This window comes from Oryzias latipes, chromosome 6 (assembly GCF_002234675.1).
Source record: "Oryzias latipes chromosome 6, ASM223467v1".
In the NCBI taxonomy this organism is placed as follows: domain Eukaryota; kingdom Metazoa; phylum Chordata; class Actinopteri; order Beloniformes; family Adrianichthyidae; genus Oryzias; species Oryzias latipes.
Window position 1 is genome coordinate 15,617,982 of NC_019864.2, and position 21,474 is coordinate 15,639,455.

The 21,474-nt window shown below is 39.9% G+C and overlaps 2 protein-coding genes across 4 annotated transcripts; one reads left to right on the forward strand and one right to left on the reverse strand.

Moving 5' to 3' along the window:
- The first annotated feature begins 52 nt into the window (after positions 1–52).
- On the forward strand, positions 53–13,220 carry kcnc1 (potassium voltage-gated channel subfamily C member 1). Of its 3 annotated transcripts, none has more exons than XM_020703982.2 (4): positions 53–1,932; positions 4,496–5,411; positions 5,981–6,154; positions 12,947–13,220. In XM_020703982.2, the coding sequence occupies exons 1-4, from the start codon at positions 1,369–1,371 to the stop codon at positions 13,039–13,041; spliced, it is 1,749 nt and encodes a 582-aa protein (XP_020559641.1). In that variant the 5' UTR covers positions 53–1,368; the 3' UTR covers positions 13,042–13,220. The 3 variants fall into 3 exon arrangements, with proteins under 3 accessions (XP_020559641.1, XP_011474339.1, XP_011474338.1); XM_011476037.3 differs by lacking the exon at positions 12,947–13,220 and adding an exon at positions 9,665–11,129 and having other exon boundaries at positions 56–1,932; XM_011476036.3 differs by lacking the exon at positions 12,947–13,220 and adding an exon at positions 7,144–9,231 and having other exon boundaries at positions 57–1,932.
- sergef (secretion regulating guanine nucleotide exchange factor) lies at positions 11,216–21,259 on the reverse strand. The gene is made up of 11 exons (XM_023955744.1): positions 21,156–21,259; positions 20,798–20,936; positions 18,736–18,888; positions 18,135–18,229; positions 17,935–17,995; positions 17,747–17,860; positions 17,606–17,668; positions 17,309–17,467; positions 17,051–17,220; positions 15,123–15,159; positions 11,216–11,954 (listed from the first exon to the last, which is right to left on the reverse strand). The coding sequence occupies exons 1-11, from the start codon at positions 21,192–21,194 to the stop codon at positions 11,758–11,760; spliced, it is 1,227 nt and encodes a 408-aa protein (XP_023811512.1). The 5' UTR covers positions 21,195–21,259; the 3' UTR covers positions 11,216–11,757.
- Positions 21,260–21,474: the final 215 nt, after the last annotated feature.

Here is a 21,474-nt window from a genome sequence, read left to right on the forward strand (position 1 = left end):
AACAGTGAGTTATTACTGCTATTATTGATGTTTATTTTAAAGTTTTCCCTTTTTATTCTTTTTTCCCATTCACCAAAGACCCCATTACTGACAGCAGATGGGGTGAATAACAAGTTAAAGCACACAAACCTTGAGAATCATGGGACTAGCAGCGCCCTCTGCTGGCAAAGTGACAGAATGAATCCCCCTAAAACAACCTTAGATGCGCTCAGAGTTGGGTGAGGAAGAAAAGTCACCTTCTCTATTTCCCCTTACATTTTTGGTCATAATGGAGTGTTTTGGGTGTCAATTAATGAGAATAAATAAATGAAGTTAACATCTAAGTGAAAGCATCCATCCGCGTCAAAGCTCTGAGAAACAGATTTTTTGCACCTCTGGGCGCTCACGGTCACACCTTCTCCTGCCAGCGGTGCGTGCAGCGCCCTCCAGGCTCCACGTGACCACTCCACGCGACGGCAGTGGAATAGATGCATGAGTAAATAAACGAGCAGCTCTGACTGTCACCAACTCCTTAAATATGAGACTTGGTGGCGTTTAATTAGACAAAATGCAGGCTTCTGGATTGGGCATGCTCATTGTGAGGTGAGAGAGGAGCGGGACCCGGTGAGGAGAACAGGCAGTTCGGGCGTTTTTTTTTTCTTCTTTTTTATTGTGGAGGCTTGACGCCCTCTCACGTTTTTGATCGTGTAGCAGCCCTGAGAACACGACTGCTCTTCCATCAGACAGGCTTGGGGGGACATGTCCCGCTTTGCATCGACAGGGGGAAAGTCTCCGCGTAATGTAGCAGTCATCAGTGGAGACAAAGACCTGCTGCTTCGTGGCAGCGCGTCGTCAAAGCGGAGAGGGAGCGCGCAGAGCGGGGTGTGAAGGAGGCGAGTCTGTAGGCAGCGGGGACCGAAGCGCGCAGCCTCTCCAGGCGCTGTCCACTCAGCACCACGGCAGTCACCTTGCTGTGAAAGTCACAAACCCTCTTGTCTGATCAGTCGGCGCAATCTGGTCTGAAGAATTCGATGTTATCACCTCCTGGTTGGGAGGAAGACTGCCATGCTCCTATCTCGACATCTTGGATCTAGCAGCGGTGTGACGTCTATTCCCTTCCTTTGGCTCCAGTCGGTTTGGATTTAGGCTGTTTCACGGTCCCTACAGGTGTTTCAGATCCTCCAGTTCTGCAGAACATGCCAGGTGTGAATGGAGTCTGGCCTGAAACGAAGGAGCTCTGATTCCTTTCTCAGCTGCTGAGAGACGACAGGGTGCTTTTGTGTGCGTAATCGTGCGCCTCAGCCTCATCACTTGTGTGCATAGTTACAAGGTGCGCCTGTTTACCTTTGCGATGTGGGGAACCTATTGGAGAAATGCCTAAGGGACGCAATGGGCCTGAGCGACGACAAGGATCGCATTGTGATAAACGTGGGAGGGATCAGACATCAGACGTACCGCAGCACCCTGCGCACCCTACCTGGAACCCGCCTGTCCTGGCTGGCCGAGCCTGATGCGCCCAACCACTTTGACTATGATGCCAAGATTGAGGAGTTTTTCTTCGACCGCCACCCAGGCGTTTTTGCACATATCCTTAATTATTACAGAACAGGTAAACTGCACTGCCCGGCTGATGTCTGCGGGCCCCTCTATGAGGAGGAGCTGGCCTTCTGGGGCATTGATGAGACAGACGTGGAGCCATGCTGCTGGATGACCTATCGCCAGCACAGGGAGGCGGAGGAGGCCCTTGATAGTTTCGGTGGGGGGGGTCTGTTAGACCTGGGGAGCGATGATCCAGACCCAGAGCCGGAACACACTGAGGATGAGGTGGATGAAATGACAAGGAGGCTGGCGCAGGGGGACTCCCCCGATGCCAGGAGTGGGAGCCTGTGGAGCCGCTGGCAGAAGCGCGTTTGGGCTCTGTTTGAGGACCCTTACTCTTCTAAATATGCAAGGGTGAGTGGATTTTAAACAGCAATATAATTCTGTTAATATATTATTTGATTTTGTCACACAAGACCTGCTTAAATTCTCATTAAATGTATCAATCACTTCAGACTGCATTTGCTGTTTAGGTGAGTCCAGGAGGGGATTTCTGACCTTGCACTGGGTTTCCACAGTCAGCCAATATCTAAATATCCTAAAAAGTTGTTTTAAAACATTGTTTACATGCATCTATCTTACAGCAGGAACAGATAACTCCTTATGACTCATAGAGGTGCTCATGTTTCCAAAGGATCTGAGGGCTCTCTGGTTAAACGGGTCAGCTGGAGATGAGGAAACCTGCTCTTTGGCACCACCAGATTATTAGTGGCAGGCCTCCAAACAAAAATGAGGTTGCTGTTGGATGTGACATTTTCAGCAGTCACATCGGCAGGTTTCCATCTGGATGTGATTTGCCTTAATGGTGACAGTAATTTTTCACCTCTAGTTAATTTGAATCCCTGCATGGTTGAATTTATTTCCAATTAGAAAAAAACATTCTTCAATGTTTTTCCTGTTGAAGGATGATAAATTCATTGAGTCCTTTATAAACGTTGGAATTAGCAACATACGACATAAAGGTGTTAAACACTTGGCCCCACAAAGACCTGTGTGCTACATACTGCTTATTTGAACCCTTTCTAGGGTTTTGGGAGTGGTTCCACATACACTCACACACTTGTCTCATATTCAACAGCAACAAAACTAGAGCAAGGACTTACAGAGACTCTCCCAAGACTGGCAGAGAGATTAATTAGACACGAGCGTCAGAGTTAATTACAGACTTTAGTCACAGTGGATGTATCAGTGGAGAGGACATGCCACTGCCTTGCACTGTCAGTCTCTTGTTTGCCAGCAACAGTCAGATTTAGCCAATAAGAGGATTTTGTGTTTGTGTATCATGCTCCCTGCAGCCTGCACCAATAAGACACTGCTTTTGTTTAATGGTTTGAATAGTGGGATGTTGGCTAAGAGAGATAATTGGTCTAGAGGCATCTATGGATGAAATGAAAGAGGCGTATCAGAGGAGACCTTAATCACTTCTGTGGATTTTGAGGCAGTGCTCCTAGTCTGTAAGAAATGAGAATGTCATTAATAGTTTTAGATTTCAAAAAGAGTATAAAAAGGAAAGTTACCATGGTATGATGGAGGCTTCTGGTTGTTAATCTCTGTAAACATCTATTTTTGAAGGACACATCAAATTATATTGATGTAATTTTATAAAGAATCCACATTTTAGTTTGATAAAACATCAGAAAATATTTAGGCTCCAAACACAGACACAAATCATTGTTGTTTTATGTAAGACAGCTTGTGAGAAAGAGTAAATATTGTAGCAAATTTGCACGTTTCCTTTCATTAACAATTTAAATTAATGCAATCATATTTGAAATGTGCTTCAATAAAACATGTTTGTGGATGTGGTTTTAGGGGTCTTGACTCAGAATTCAACACTCCCATCTTGACATTATTCAAACATAGAGGGGAAGCTGACATTCACCAGCAGAAGTGATTTCCTCAGAACAATGGAATGAATCCCCTGGTGATGAGACATTATAATGAGAGCCTGTTTTCCATCCTGTGCTGCACGTCTGCCTGCCTGTGAATGGACGTGACTGCTAAACAGGCAGCGTTTCCTTCATTCAGAGGACAACCCAGACGTCCAACTTACATCTTCCCCAAAATCCGTCATTACTCCTTCTTCCTGCTTAACCGTCCATTAGTTTAAAAGACACCAAGGAACCTTGCATATTTCCATGCCCAACTAAACTGTTATTGATCCAGCTTTTGCACTACACAGATTGCTCTCTTCGTGTTTATCGTTTTATTTTCTGTCCTCACGCCTCTTATCCCTAAGATAAATCAGCTGATTCTCCGTAATTGTTTGAAGAAGCAGGAGCAGTACTATAAACCAGGACCCTGTAATGAGACAAAGATAACATAAGGATAGGATTGCAATCAGTGTCCCGGGGATACACTGGATCTGCCACACTCAGTTGCTTTAGAAATCTCAACCTAAAGTGGGGAAATCGGATATTCCGATAAATAAATAAGAGGTATAAAGTACACTTTGGGGTTTAGGATAATTACGGGTATCTACAGTCACAGGAGTCTGAGCAATTTGACCTTGTGCAGGGAAGACCTACTACAGTCAGGGCTGCGACAGAAGGAGCCCTGGCTAAATTTAGACAAGTGAATTAATGCCAGAGCCCCTTTTGTTGCTGCTAGGTCTTTCTTATTCTGCATGTAGCACACCCAAGAAATTCCCATGACCTTGAAAAAAAACTAAGGCGAGGAGAGGACAAAGAAGCTCATACTGGTAGTCCCTAGAATGACTCTACAAAATCAAGACACACACAAGCTGTGGTTCTCACTGTCAAACAAAATGCCTCTGTCTGAGATGGTAGATCGAATTGCATTTCCTGTCAGGAATGGATGTTTTTAAGCTCAATAACATTTCATGAACTATTGTTTTTTTCTCCTCTTTACCCTCTTCCCATCTCACTTCCTTCTCCTCTTCCTTTTTCCTGCTCAGTGGATAGCTCTGGCCTCGCTGTTCTTTATTCTGGTGTCCATCACCACCTTCTGTCTGGAGACCCACGAAGCTTTCAACCCAATCGTCAACCGCACATATGTGGAACACTTGGACAACATCACAACAGAGAACACGTACCAGGAGACAGAGACGGCAGCCTACCTCACCTACATTGAAGGCGTTTGTGTGGTGTGGTTCACTTTTGAATTTCTAATGCGAATAACTTTCTGCCCAAACAAGTTTGATTTCATTCGTAACGCGCTGAACATCATAGACTTTGTGGCCATTCTGCCCTTCTACTTGGAAGTGGGCCTCAGTGGGCTGTCCTCCAAGGCAGCTAAGGACGTGCTGGGTTTCCTGAGGGTGGTTCGCTTTGTGCGGATCCTGCGAATCTTCAAGCTGACCCGTCACTTTGTGGGACTGCGCGTTCTGGGCCACACACTGAGGGCCAGCACCAACGAATTCCTTCTCCTCATCATCTTCCTTGCTCTCGGTGTCCTGATCTTTGCCACTATGATCTACTATGCTGAACGGATTGGCGCTAACCCCAACGACCCTCGAGCTAGCGACCACACACAATTCAAGAACATCCCAATTGGATTCTGGTGGGCTGTAGTGACCATGACGACCCTCGGCTATGGAGACATGTACCCCAAAACGACATTTGGCATGCTGGTTGGAGCTCTGTGCGCCCTGGCAGGTGTGCTTACCATTGCAATGCCCGTTCCTGTGATTGTCAACAACTTTGGAATGTATTACTCATTGGCTATGGCGAAACAGAAACTACCAAAGAAAAAGAACAGGCACATCCCTCGGGCCCCCCAACCAGGTTCTCCCAACTACTGTAAAGCAAGCATCAGCTCCCAGCATCCAAGTCCCATTGCCAATGACGATGTTTTCGAGATTAAGTTTCAAGGTAAGACATACATCCTCATATATTGTGCTGTGTAACTCTTGTTTTCTGACCTTGTGAATTGACTTAACTGCCATTCAGGTAACCCTTCAATTGCATGATTCATCATGAGTTTGAACCAATAAATTAACTTCTAAAGACAGTCAATAATATATGTAATAAAATGTAAATTCAATTTGGGATAGGAGAATAAAGAGACAGAGGCAAACCATGAGTAATCTAGCTATTGATTTTACACTTCTTAATGCAGTGACTCACTCCTGCTCTCTCTTAAAACCAAGTGGGAAAAAGCATTTGCAACATTAAGAGCAACACAAGCAGGCGTCTGCTGAAGTTCATTCAAATGTACTGATGATAAAGGAAAAGGGAATTTTTATGAAACAGCTGAACTTCAAACAGTATAAACAACAGACTAAACCCGTGCAGTGAGGTTTATCGTACAGTTTAATCCCTATGCGCCTTAAAGTGTAAAGCAGGACAGATTGGAAAAAAAAACACAACAACTTATCACCTACTTTGAGAGTGCAGCAAAAAAATCTCAAAATTAAAAAGATTGTTTTGTTTGCTTCAAGACTCCAAGCTGAATGGCGAGGCAGCTAATGCGGCTCTGGCTAATGAAGACTGTCCCCACATAGACCAGGCTATTTCTCCGGAAGAAATCTTCAGCCCCAGCGAGAGAGAGCGGCCCTGCTTTCTGGTCACCACTGCTGAGCGTCCAAACCACACTGGGGGCAGAGTGAAGAGGGGTACGTACAGTAATAGCCAATCACAAGCCCCCCTCAAACACTGACACCCTATAGACCATAGACAGGACACGCTCCTCTTTGTCTATTTGAATGTCACACCGCAAATGTCCCACAGTTGCTCCCACACCAACGGTCTGATCGGTCAGAGCAGCCTTCACGTAATCTCCCAGCGGCTGCTTCTCCCAAATCAACCTGTGGGATTTTGTATATAGTCCAACACAAAATATATTTTAAGGCCAAGCACAATCACCACATATCCTGAGACTAGTTTTCCACATTTACATGATATATATTTTTTGATACCATGCACACTGTAATACACCTATTTATCCACCAGTAAGAAAGCTATTTTTGACTTTTACATGATGTAGAGTGTGATGTCCTACGTGCGTAAGAACGCGTTCATGTGCTACACGTGCATCTTGTATGTGTTTTAATGATAAATACTCTTACTTACAACTATTCTTTTTGATCATAACGGTGCATGAAATGTCTTGCTGATGGGTGCTATAAGGATGGTGATGGAGCACAACACAGATATAGGAAGCTTCATGTCTAATAACTTTATGTCAATTTTTTTGTTTTCTGGTTTCTACAAAAATTGTCAACAACTCTATTCAATTAATTTTATTTTACATTTAAAAAGACAACAGTCTTTGAAAATTATTTAGGCCATTTGCAGTATGAAGCACATAATTCTGCCTGCAGTAATGAAAACATTCCCTGCCTGAGGTGCCTGCCTGTTGAGAGTTTATTGTCCAGTGTTTTACTCCAAGCCATTCCAGTACCACCCGTTGCATGCTGGTCTACTCCTGATGCGCTCAATGCATGGAGAACAACAATGCGTTTGAAGTCTGTGTTGACTTGTGTCATTCGAGACAAAAACAAGAAAGCAACAGGTCTAGCGTTAGCAGTAAGGAACACCGAAAAAATTGTCATGGATTCAGTGCTGCAGTGTACTCAGAACATTCTCTGTTTTTCAACTGAAGGTTATGAAAAGCCTTGGAGCCTTAACAGCATGTCTGGCATGAGCGGGGATGCCTCTGGAGTGTCCTCAGTGTCCGCCCTGCCCTGCAGCCCACCCTGTCTAATGCAGCACTCACATTCTCCCATCCCATCCATTATGTAGCATGGTTGAGTAGCAGACACAATGCCATTGGAAGGCCAGTCCACACTTCTTTCTTATCTTTCCTGTCAGATTTTGCTTTGACACTTGCCTTCGCTCCTGCTTTCTTTTTTTCCATTTTTGCTTTATTATTTTTCTGGAAAACTGTATTCTTATTGTGCTTATACTCAAGCTTCCCAAGTGTTCTCCTTGGGTGTGTCATCCTATCCTAGAGTAGAAGACATTGGCACATGCCACTCTGCATGGGTCACCTCAGTTACAGACAAAGCACTGGTGAACTGCAGGTTTACTCCATTATTCTTCCTGTGTTTACATCATTGCCTGTTGCTCTGTTGCTTTTGATCTCTTCTATTTCTCTGCTAAAAACTTTTATACCATATGCTTTTTGATTTTTGTGAGAAGAAAAATGGCAGAAAGCAACCCCTACTAACAGTATGCTGGACATGAATTATAAATGCTTTTAAACATATGTCTAAAAAGCTGTTAAGGCAACTGCTAAGTGCTTTGTAATTTGCAAAGCAGAGATGTTTTGATTGAAAAAAAAAAGCATTCCAGAGAAGACTCACTGTTAGCTGACAGGCCATTACAAAAATATTTAGCAAAATCTGATGCAAAATGGAGATGATGACCATTTCTATGCCACCAGTGATGAAAACAGATAATGTGAACGGACGCAAAACTGTTTGTATGTTCTACATAAAAAAATATGGTCAACTATAGAAATGAGCAGATGTGCAGCACCTGTAAGGAAAAAAAAAAGTTTTTTTTTTTTTTGTAAAAGCCTTGTCATAATTATGCATTTTGAGACAGCTTTAAAAATAGAAAAATGAAAAAAGAGACTCAGTCATAGCAGAAAGGTTTGATGTAGCGGCCATTTTTTTGCCTTCGCCCAAACTCATGCATTATTAATCTTTTATTTATTTGATGGGGATTTCCTTTTAAGATTAGCACAAGTTAACTTGAAAAATCAGTTTTAAAGCCAACCTATGTGGTTATGAGCACAAATAGATCTCTTTCCATCATTAGCCATGGGTTTTTAGACAGTATTAAAAGGCTGCCGCAACTGTCACTGCCATGACGCTAAATTGATGAAGGACAAAATAGTTATAAATCAATGGTGCCTTCATACCTGGTGAGGCAAAGAAAAAAATTGATGGAAAGATTACTTAAGTGTAGCATCATTACATCTAAATATCTTTATTATAGCAGTGTTGGAAAAGCTTTATTTTATGAAGGGGTGCTTTGTAACTTTTTCCACCAGCAATCAGAATAAGGAAACCTTTTTTATTCCCCTGCAGGGTGACATAGCATTAAAGAATAACAGGCAAAAAGAAGAAAAAAGAACAATAAAAACAGATTAATGGCCCAATTTTTGTATAAAAAGCACAAACTACAAAGGGGGAAAAAGGCAACTTGATAGAGCCAACACAAATCAAGTTAGGACTAACCAGATGTCACAGTGACTATATTTCTGTATGTATGTCCATTGGTTCAAAGCAGCAACAGCCTATTGTCACTTGTACTGATACTGTCCCATTTATTATGCACAAGTTTTTCAGGGCACTTTATCAAAATTTATGTAGACTAATCAGAGGTGTTGATTTGTAGAAGATGATGTAGTATAGCAATTCCAGCAACTCATCCAAGTTTTGTTTTACTCTGAATGAGCAGTTTTACATTTCTAGTCATGTCTGTTGTGGTAATTAATGGACGTTATTTAAAAAAAAAAAGTTAAAATTATAATATTAGTGTGACGTTTTGATGTAAAGAAATACAGGTGAATTAAATGGTAATGCAATTTAAAGGGGGGAGGAACAATAGCACAGTGTCTAATGTAAGTCTACTTTGAGAAAGGTAATTGCATGTATTGTACTTTTATGCAAGAGAAAAGTATTCAACTAAAACATGTAAATACAAAGTCATTGCATGAAATAAATTTTTTACACAATGAGCGTTTAGACTCTGTTTTTATGCAACCCCACATGCAGACATACATGCGCTTGTTTTTATCGACAACTGTTTGACCCTCTGTCCGCCGCTGTTGGAGTCAGGGGGATTCACACAGAGGAGGTTACTGTGAGAGCATGATGCAGGTCAAACAAACGCATGACAGTGACTGACCTGCTCTACGTCAAACTATAAAGCGCAGCATGATTAGGCATGTTCATTAACCGACCCGGAGTCCAACCTTCCGCATTCAGACACCAGTCTGATGTCTGACGCCTTCTCTAAGCATGGGAACAACATGGTAAACCCATGTTTACCATGAGGAACTAACGGAGCACATTTTCTTTACTCATCGCCATCATGTCCATCATGTCCATCATTTTGCATTATTTGTGTAATAATTCATTTTTGTTATTGTTTTTTTTATATGTTTATAGAGACCCAACGACAGCAGCGGAGCAGACAACCAACAGAGTCAGTTTGTGTTATGAACCATGGTGTACCAACCACTATGTGTATGACCCATAATGGCCCATCACCCACCTGATAGTGCTAAAGCATTGTTGTGTGTATTACTTAGGATTTTTTTAAAGGGGTGCGACAGTGAGAACCTGTACCTCACAAACTCAGCATAGATGTAGCACTGAGGACGTTTTGTTGTCAAGCCTTATGTAGCTCAGTATCTGTGACTGGTTACAGTGTTGTAATTTGTGTGCCTATTTTCAGTGTGTGCTAGTGCTGTAAATACGCTTCTTTTGTGTGCTGAAAGTTGTGTGTACCAATGTTTTGAGTGTTCATCTTATATTTGTGTGCTTCCTCTGTCGAAAAAAAATGTCGCTCCAATTTTTTTTTTTTTAATCACAGATACCTTCAGCAAAAAAACAAAAAAAAAAAACAAAGAAAATCACCTGTAATGTCAGCCAGACTTGACATTTTAGGACAAATTACGTTTGCACTGTCATAGTCACATCTTTGTAGACTTTTGCACTGTTTTGCACCAGTGAAATTTTAAAAACCATCCGTTATGTTTTCCAAGCAGCCAAGAAAACATAAAAGAAAAAAGAAGTTTGATATAAGAGACTTTAAAACTGTAAGTGGTGATGTGAGCATTTGTCAAAAATTCGGAACTATCAAGAATCGATTAAAAAAGAAAGGCTTAGAAAGAAAATAGAATAATAAGTGATACTTCTTGTTGACATCATACACTTTTTTTCGTTAGTAATTTGGCATATTAATCAACACCACCAGCTAATAACAAACCTTTACCATCAAACTGGACAAGTGCCTCTGTTACCCGAATTGTTTTAGCCAGTAAGGAGTTCACTCACACATTGAAAGTCTTTTTTAGTTAACAATAACCAGCACAGTTCAGCTCTCTAAAGCGCACAAAAGAAATGAGAAAGTCCCTTATGGATCAAGCTTAGTTAAAATCTGAAAGGAAACAAACACTGTTTGTGTGTTGAAGTTAGAAGGGACCAACTTTTTACTGCTCAACTGCAAACACACTGCCTACCACTTGCCTAAATCTGTGTGCAGTCAGGGACAGCAAACTGAATCTGCCAAAAGAGGGGGAGAGGCATGGAAACAGTGCATTGTTTGACACAGGAAAAGAAACCTTACAAACACACAACTTAAGAGGCAAATAATGTGTGCCATCCAGCAAGGTTTCAGTGTGTTTGGAACAACGTGCATTCAGTGGGTTGTTATTTTTACGGAGTTCAGTGACTTTTTTGGATTGGTTTGTTGTTTTCCCTTTTTTTTGTGTCTTTTTTGACCGATATCGTTCCGATCTGTACAATAAATAGTAAATTAAAAAAAACAACTATAGAAATAATCACTTTTCAATGAGTGTCAATTCCTTTTATTGTTTCAAACTAACAAAATAAAAATGACATCAAGCTATGCAAAATTTCTGAGAAAGTTGGGTCATCATTTAATTAGCATAAACCACAAGTATTAGCATAAATACTTTAATAAAAAATTGCATCTTTTTATTAGCTTTGAAAGTCTTTATTGAAAAATTGGATGTATTCCACAGGTGCAAAGTTTACATTAAATCCATGAATAACAGTTTATTTCTTGAAGTAAGGAAGAGGTAGAAAGGAGCAAAATATAAATAAACAAGTGACTGACTTTCAAATATGGAAATATTGTCCTGCAGCTGTGATTGATGACGTATATGATGCCTGAGACATTTTCCAGAATCAGGGACTTCCTTACACACACAAACAAAAGAAATTGGAATAAAAATCAGTTTTTGTATCAGTTCATCCATCCCCTAACATAATCCAGAATATTTTGACTTTAAGGACAAACATTGCAATGGCATTACATTTTTTTCACATCACCTTCATCAAACTGACAGCTAGGCTGAAGGAACTGTGACCCTTGCAGCATGACAGATTTCCCAGACTGCTTTTCTGACATCTGTACTTGAAAGTGACACCTATGTAGTTTGCTTAAATGCCATTTGGAAAGGTGAACTGTGGTTTGCAGACAAGGGGAAACAGAAAAAAAAGTTTCCTGTAATTTATAATTTCATGCTGCGTCGTTTTTCTGCTCCAGTGGAAACAGTTATCCTCGTACACACTGCCATGGAGTGTCCAGCCCCACAGCCAACCAGAACAGCACGTAGATTAGAAATGAGCCCTGGATGAAGTACGTTAGTTTGAAAACCATTTCCACACATCCCATGTTCATTCCAGCCCCATGACAGGAGACGATCCCCTGAAACACAAAGTGGTCTTGGGTCAGTGAAGCTGCCAGAAGGCAGAAACAGCAACGGGCACAATTAGCATCCAGAAGAAACAAGGGCAAAAAACAAAAACAAATATACAGAAAAAAAGGCGAATTAAAAAAAAGATGAAAAAAACAGAAGGCACACATCTCACACAGAGCTCCTCTGATCCCTACATTTGGCCTGTAATAACACCACCCTGCTTTTCACAGCTGGTGAGCTTGTTGGAGGGTGTGGTCAGGTCTGCATCACAGCGGAGACACGTGCCATGGCAACACGGTTACCTAATAGGCTCCATTGCCATGGCAACAGAAGCGAGTTTGCTTTCTCAAGGGTAGCACATCTTCAAGCTTTTTTGTTGTTGTGTGCCTTTCATGCCACATAATCATTTATTCCAGCGAGAGGCTTCGTCTTCTTTCTGTGCTTTCAGTCCGTCTCTGAAAAGCGGCAGCCTCCAAGCTTTCGAATTTGCCAGTAGACACATATGTTTGCACAAGTTAAGAGCTAAGTTAAGATTTCATGCCAGCAGCTTATGTCCGTGTGACACTCTGCCAGATGGGGCGCGTGCATTACAAACTCCTATTTGGCCTAGCCTTTATTGTGCTTCACAAATCCAAAACTGGACGCAATAATGTCCGATCTTTTGCAGAAATGTGTGCAGAAGACATTCTTTTAGTGGTTTCAAGGATGCCATTCTTTATCTTATTTTGGTGTTCCGCTCAAATGCATGGACCCGCAGGCTGGAGTACGGCACAACAGGGTTTCCATGGTAACCAACTACCTTCAAAAATTCAGCTCAAAAACAAGAATGAAAAAAAATAGTCAAATTTCACATCTCCTTGAGAGTGCCACATGGACATCATCTGCAGGAAATGCCTCTTTAGCCTAACTTTTGCACGATTCTACAGGATATATAAAAATATTGCATCTAAGGTTTGAGCACCGTTCAAGTTGAAGTATTCACCCGAGCATTTTTCCTCAGATTTGATGACGTGTGCCAGAAGATTCTTTGGCCATCTCCCAGGTCTGAGTGAGGATGATGAGCTTCACGCTCACAGACCCCTTTCTCAGGTGTAAATGGGCACAGGCCTGAGCAGGCAACAGATATCATAGGCAGCATGCAGCGCTCTCTGTTCCTTTCCGCCTGACCTACTTCAGAACCAGAAATAGCAGCACTCTGGTCCCTGCTTCCAATCCTGTTTTGCCTTTTTATTGCTCCTGCCACCACGCACAAGACAGGAGAAGAAAAGGGGAAGACAGCATGGCGGAGGAGTGAGGTGCTGGAGGTTCCTGTCAGCCTTGCCGCTGCTAATCTTCCTTTCTCATCTGCTAAGTCAACTTTAGAAACTATGGAGACATGTTTCAGACAAAAAGTCCGCCCGCTATTCTCTGACCAATGACATATCAATAATGTTTATTGTGATAAGTGGTTAAACACAGAACATTGATGGCATGGCTACTTTTACTGTAGAAACACCAGCAGTGTTTAACATTCTTCCCTTTTCTCCTCTAGACCCTCGACTTGTTTTTGGCGTTACCTTTGCAGCATTTTTATTCGTGGCACAAGAAAGTGGGTCAGAGTTTGAAATTTGATGTAAAAGATTTAACATCCAGAAAGTTTCATAACAGTGAAAAAACAGGTGACGTTTACCAGAGTTGAAAAGGAATGGAAGCCCCCCCCCTTTTTTTTTTAAAGAGGGCTTTTTAGGGAATAGCAAACATTTTGGATCAGAACTCTTGTTTTGTTTTTGTTTTTTGGACGCAGTTTCCATCTTCAAATCTAATGTAAATCTTAACAGTTTATGAAACATCTAAAAGGCAAAAAAACTAATGAGTGTGGGTTAACTCGGCTTTCACAGGCCGTTGGGGTAATTACTTCTGTCATTGATACGCATCTGTAATTACATCCTGATGCGAAGGCCACAGAGAGATGAGCTGATCTCACAAACCGTCTGATGCTTCTGGAGGATTTTAAATCCTAGATGTTTTATTATCATATGTTAGGAGGTTTGCAGACAAACTCGGTACCAAAGAAAGAGATGACTTATCTGTGGATAATGCTTGTTCTTTGAAGGACTCAGTCAGTCGTGTCGGGCCACAAAGGGCGTCTCAGGTTTCCGTCAGTAGCACTTACAGAAACCAATAAAAGCTCTTCTAAGGGAGGAGATTTGTACCATGAATGGCTTCATCCGTCTGCTAAAGTGAAGCCTTTTAGTCTGTCAAACTTTAGCTAAAATTATTGTTCACATAGAAACATCTGGGAAAAGGAATTATGTCCATAAAAAAATCATTCTAAAAGATATAAAATGATTAGACATAAAACATTTAATAGAACAATTTTTTTTACCATTTTAGACACCAAAATGGTGACAGATGGAGAACCACAGTGATCTTTGTGTTTATGCAACAGTGGTTCTGACTGAAAATACATATTCATGTTTTGACATCTTCATGTTATAAACAGATACTGTAAAACAGAAAAGATAGAAATAAAAATAAACTTTTTTTATTTTAAATAGTACAGATGAACATGTTTGGCTTTTTAGATGTGCTGGACTAATTTCACATAGGGGAAATAAGAAATAATAAATATCTTTTATTTTCAGTAGGAAAATCATTCCTCTGTCACAAATATAAATATTTTAAAAACTGCAGCATGACACACATGAACCCTTTAAGCAAGCAGCATCGTCTCAAAAAACTCATCATTTTAGAGCTTAAAAACTACTTAGCATTGCTTCTTTGTTTAAGAATAGGGAGAAATATTTGCTTGAAGCTAAATTACCAATGGATTAAACATTAAAATCCTGCAGGGCAGTTGAGAGCAACTCACATATGTGCCGTTGGTATATCCGTTACTATGGCGACATTGTTTTCGACTTGAGCCGTGTTAAACGTGACAGCGTGTGGTTTGTAGGTGGGCGGGTCAAACTGATGTGAGATTATAAAACACAAAAACCCTGAGAAATCAATCTCTGCTGGAACACTTTATCACTAAAAAGTGTATTTTCTAATAAACTAGAATCTGCCGTCACCATCTTAAGCAGTCTTTCTTGTGTTATGTTTTTTTTTTTTTTGTTTCTTTTGTGTTGTGTCAGAAGAACGGAGTAGAAAATTTATAAAAAAATGCAAGAAAATCATTGTATAAAAAAGCTCACCAACAACAGCAAGGTTATGCTCGGATCCACAAGAGATCTGGGGAAACAAAAAAAAAATGCAAACATCAGTTTTCCTTTAGACAAACATTTCTAGCTTGTAAGGTCTATAAATGTTCATTGTCTATGTGGGTTTAATTTTCCTCTGACATATTTTAGGTTTTGTCTTAACATGGACTGATGGAAATGAAAAGTGACATCTTCTTCCCATTGAGTTTTTACAGCTGCCAGTTCTTTTCCTTATTCACTTTGACAGGTATTAAACCAGCATGTTCACTGTTCCTATGTTTTTGTTTATAGAATCATGCTGAAATGTATGAAGATAAATCTAATATAGATTAATCCTTATATAAACCTGCAGAAAAATCCCACTTTAAAAAAAAAAACCTCATCATTTTTAACCGTGTAATTTAGCGTTTTGTCACGTTGGATTCAAAGGACTCAAATGTAAAGAAAGGTAGGTCAGGATTTATAGTTCACTCAGCAGCTTCATCTTGTTTTTCTGCTGAACAAATACACAAGGTGACCATGGTTTGACATCCACCAGTGTTGCAGTGATGATGCGAGTGCAGTAAAAGGATTGATCCAGCACTTGCCCTTGCCCATCCCTCATGTCTACTTTACTGGTCACCATCTCCTAGCATACAGCTGCTATTCATATCACAGGTTAACTACTACAATCAGGACTTAGCCTGCACTTTCCCTTTATGTAAGTGGTTGTCTCTCAGAGAGATGCATTATGATGAGTGTGTGTTGAAGGTGATCACTAAAAGGCTCTTTTATATGGAGAGTATCAGGCTTTTACCTATATAGAATCCTCCCCTGCTTTTGTTTTAGAGCTGTGGAGGTCTAGTGCCCTCTAGTGGACATATTCAGCGTTGAACAGAAATGTAATTATTTTATTCCAAGTTGATCTGATATTTGATTTTGGACATATACTTCAAAGGAAGTATTGATGATAAAAAAAAAAAAAAAGAAATATCCAAGAGGTTTTAAGATTCAAATTTGAGGAAAATAAAAAAAAATATTTAAACATATAGGAAGAATCTGGCTAGATTTTGGGCTGAATAAAAACAAAACAAAATAAATAAACTTAAATTTCATAACACCATATCCTTTAGTGAAAGAATATGATTTGTTTTACATAAAACAAAAAACCAGCTCATAGTAATGCATTGTGGACCAACAAAATAACAAACACAATCCTGACTGGGTTGCGTTATAAAAACACACATTTTAGTAACTGTTCTGTGCAGACTGTCTTTTTTAGTAGGATCCTGTTCTCTACAGACCCAGAATTGTTGAAAGCACCTAATTACTTTTTTATTTATTTTTTATTTTAAAAACACCTGCTTGCTTTGCACAAAGGATAAATTCAAAGATTCCATTTTAAAATATTTTGTTGCAGTCATTAAAAACCCACTCTGATCCTCTTTTAAGCCATTTTCTAAGCATTGCCAGTGGTTTTTTAACCATGATTACACCGTTTTTAGCCAAAATAAAAAAACACGTGTCTATCCTAGGACAATTTTTGCAGAGTGGCAGAAGGTCATCAAAAATTTGCTTTTGATTACTGCTGGCACGGAGCAACCCCGCCCCCTTACCCTCCCTGTTGCTGAGAGCTCAGAGCAGAAGTGTCACAAATAAGCTCTTTTTCCAATTACTGTTTCCTTCTGCTCCTGGTTCACAACAATATGAATAAGAAAATTCTCAGAAATGCTTTTTTAAACTTAATTTTCTTTATACATGTCCTCCATCATCAGTCCCCCCCCCAAAAAAAGAAAAATATCCAAAGAAAATATTAAAAACACAAAAAATGTGATTTTCTTCAATGTAGGTCTTTAAGTAGCAGTAATACAGTTCTGTGGTGCAATCATAGAACTGTTGGTATTTCTTCTTTAGAGGTTGTTTGGGTTGTGGTGGAGTCTAACCTGTGTTGCTCCACGGAGGACGTGGACCTCTGCAGGACAGCAAACGGCCCTGCTTTGGCTAGTTCCTGTTATAAAGCCTGCTAACAGCTCCTCTGGAGTCTGAGAGTCTGAATTTGGTCGACCCAGCTGTCCGTAATCTCCTCTGCCCCAGGTGAAGACTCGACCACTCTCTGAAACACAATCACAACAGAACCTATCAAGTAAAATCCACCAATCCTGGCAGTCATCTTAGACATACATGTCATTGGGTGTCTATACCTGTTTGAGCAATGATGTGGCTCCATCCACTCCACACGTTTGAAACCTTTTCTCCATTTAGGAGAGACCGCCTGAGAGGAGTGGGAGAAGGCAAGAAGGACTCAGAAGTGCCCAACTGCTCATGTTTGTTGCTTCCCCATAGAAACAGTTCCCCTTCTTCTGTGAGCAGAAAAAGAAGCAACATGATTGAGAAAAGTACAAAAAGAGAAACTGAAAGCTGACTAAGTTCAGCTTGACTGTGTTAATTATCATAGCGTAAATATTTTTTTTTTAGAAAATGAGTTCCTCAAGTTGCACCTGTAAGGCACACGCAGTGGGCTGAACCTGCTTTTACCAGGACTGATTTCTTCTGACTGAGACCTGCGGCACAAACCATCAGCAGTGGTTACACCAAAATCGAAAGCATTTGTCTCCTGTTCTCATCTCTTTATCGTCTACCTGGAACAAGACAAGGAACGTTGGAGCGCAGGTGTGATGGAACAGAGTTTGGCCCGAGGGCTCGCTTGGCGTGACTGAAAAGACCATTCCCCCACTGATACACACAGCCTGAGTCTAAAATCACAAGGGCATGACTTTGGAGAAATAATGCAGAGAAAAATATGAAGACAAATTGCAGTGCTGCTTACCATTAACTGCGAGTGAGTGTCTCAGACCTGCTGCAACACTCACTATTGGCTCTTTCAGACACTAAAAACAAACAAACAAAAAAACAGCTTTTAAGTAGAAAACACTGAGATACGGCATTAGGTTTGCTTCAAGATTTCTTTGTATTAAATGTTCAAATCTAAACGTTTTCATGGATGACATCAACTTCATGAAATCTAACCTCAACAAGCAGTGGGTCTGCAATGTGAGTGACTGTCTCTCCAACACCCAACTGTCCAAATGCATTGGAGCCACATGCTAGCAGTCTACCGCCTTCTGTGGGTGGGAAATAACAGCAGAGTGCCATTAATTACCAAAAAAACATTTAGTCGTCTACAAGTGGACGCACTTGTAGACGACTAAATCCATGTACAACTTTGTTTTCCTCGTCTGAGCTGTCATCTGTACAGTTGGATACCTCCAATATTGCTCGCCATTTTGGTTGCACCGCTAATGTTAGGGTGGGGTTGTGAGGGGCTGTAAGCGAGTAGGAGATAACGCAAACAAAGGCATGATGGGAAATGAGGGGAGACCTACTCCATGCCAACGGTCTCGCCCACAGCTCATCAGCGAATTTCTCATGAATTCCTGCCGCTCTGCAGAAACTATGTCCTGGAAAAGTCCAGTTTTGAAATGAAATCTAAAAATGACAAGAGTGGGACTTTAATGAGGGAGTCCCAACTTTAATTCTGCCTCGCTTCAGTCACTTTAGGAGAGATAAACTTTCAAGTGAGAACTTGCTTTGAAAAAGCACTTTGTGTTCAGTTGTGAATATTTCTTACCGGTTAGCAGAAGAGAGAAATCCCAACCACAGGCAACATCTGTGACTCTCTGATTAAAGATGGGGCAGATTTGAAAAGTTGCTATGTCAGCACAGTGACCAATTCCCAGCTGACCTTTGTGATTCTGCCCACAAACAAACACCTCTCCACCCTCTGTTCAACACAAAACAACAGAACAAATAGCTTCAATAAAACAAGCTGAATCATCAGAAGCAACCACAGTTAGAAATAAAAAGGTTCAACAATATTTATTAAGAGTTGGATCACAAAAAAACTTTACAAACATTAACATTTATACTTTTTTTTCTTCAAAAACTTGAGTTATTGATCTGTTTGGTCTAAAATACAGTTTTTCAAAATCAAGAACTCAATGTCTGTACAGGAAAGTTCCTCTGTAGATTTCCTGGTGTGTCGTGTTTTTATGGTGAAGCTGTACATTCGTCTCACTTACAGGTACAGCCTGTAAATAGGTAAATACGGTTTGATCAATTTTAGGTGGTTTTGTTCAGGTTGGTCATTTTTTCAGCCTTCACCGTAAACCGGAGCATCACAGCTTACTCTGGCATCTGTTTACAGCCCACAGGTACGTTTTGTCCCACGTTAAACATATGAGGGGAATAAATGCGTCTGACTTTTCAGCTTCAGGAAAATTGTTACTAGTGAAAAAAAATCAAACACACTATATAAATAAACACAGAAAATATAGATTTTGATCAATGGAGATACAAAAAAAAGGCACTAAAACAAACAAAAAACCTAATGTATTAATTACTGGGGTTGGTGTCATTTATAATGCATTCTACTGACTTCAATCATTGTTATAAAAAGCTTGACATTTTCCTATAGCTGTTTTTATATAATGTATTTTTCCAATTATTTTTATAGCTATAAATGTCTAGATTAATATAACTATCGCATAGCTTTTTTTAAAACTTTATTGAACATTATGCCATTTTACAAAAATTCACATTCAGGTACACAGCAAGAACACAATTGCAAATGTCAAAAACATAACTATATATATATATATATATATATATATATATATATATATATATATATATATATATATATATATATATATATATATATATATATATATATATATATAACAAGAATAGAAATAGAAATAAGCCAGGGGGTTAAACTTTGCAAGAAAAAAATTGCATCCTTCACATACAGACAAGGATTTGATTTCTTTTTGCTTCTCATTACGAATGCTATTTGTATACAGATTTAACTCAGAAAAGATTAGAATGAAACAAGGTTTTCTACCAGAGAATTTACATTTGTGAATATTAGGCCTACACAATATACCGCTAATTTATCGTTCTCGCAATTTCAAGCTGTGCAATATGCATATCGCAAAAGACAGCAAATTTGCAATAAATGGTTACCTTAGATGTGGCCAAACAATCTTATGGCAGCTTGCAGTGTTTAATGGATCGAAAGAATCCCTTTCTGCATTTGGCCTATCAGATGGAGCCCTTCACGTTGTTAACTAATCGGATGGCGCCCTATTATGTTGTATGTTCGCCTCCTGCGTCAACAAGGGTCATTTGTAGTATAATTTTTAAGCTGTTGTAATGGAATGGGAATAATATTTTTGGTTGTTTTGCTAATTGTTTATATACCGCAAATTATATCGTTATCGCAATATTAATTAATAATATCGCATATCTCGAGTTTTCTTCATAATCGTGCAGCCCTAGTGAATATGAAATTTGGACAAAAAAAGCTAGAGATTTAAAAGTAAACCTGAGTCCTTTTGTGTATTCTTTGATTAAAGACCCAACACGAAATCTTTCCTGAACTATGGTATACATTTCACAGACTAATGTAGTGTTTCTGTGTGTGTAGTTTTGTATTTTGGTTGTGTTTATTGTTTTGCGTGTGTTTTCTATATCATGTAGTCATAAAGTCTCTTTCTCTTTCGCCATATTTTCCATTAAATGCTCTTTAGATTTTCCCTTGTGGAATGTTTAAAGTATATCCTCTCAGATCTTAAATAGTTACGTTTGAATAACGATGGATGTGTGTCGAAACTCGGTTATTCCAGTACCAGTGATGACAGCGGTGTGTCCCCCGCCGCCCCTCACGACCCGGATCACTTTGGTTTGCAGCTCTGAGACTCCAGAGAGCCGAGGAACAAGCTGGTCCTCCGCATGTCCCTGTCCCAGCTGCCCGTAACTGTTGGCTCCCTGAAACAACACAAATCTACAGAGGTCAGATTCAGAAACACTCGTCTTAGTTAATTCGTTTTTTTTTGTAGCGTGCTGCTTTGTATAAACAACAGGGTAATTCGCTTTACGTCGCCAAAAGTGTTTGATTCATGTTCCACTTAAATATTAAAGTTAATCAGACACAGAGATGAAATTTGGACATGTTGACAACAACGATTTATCAGGTAAAAAACTTACCCAGGTGTGTAAACAAAATTCCAGCGAGCTACGTTCCATGGGACTTTTCTTCTTTTTCTTTGGTTCAATTGAGATTTTCAAGAAAGGACTTGGTGCATTACCGCCACCAAGTGGAGAGATATGTTTATTACAGTGACAAGCAGTGGAACTAATCTAACAAAACAAACAAAAAACCCGCACATATCAGCAAATAAAAGTTCTTTATGGAATTATATTGAGAAAATGTACACGAGTGAATATGTAATAGATTATTTTAAAATAATAAAATTACTATTCATGTCTCAGCCTATCGGAAAAGAAAAGTATGTTTTCTTTTATT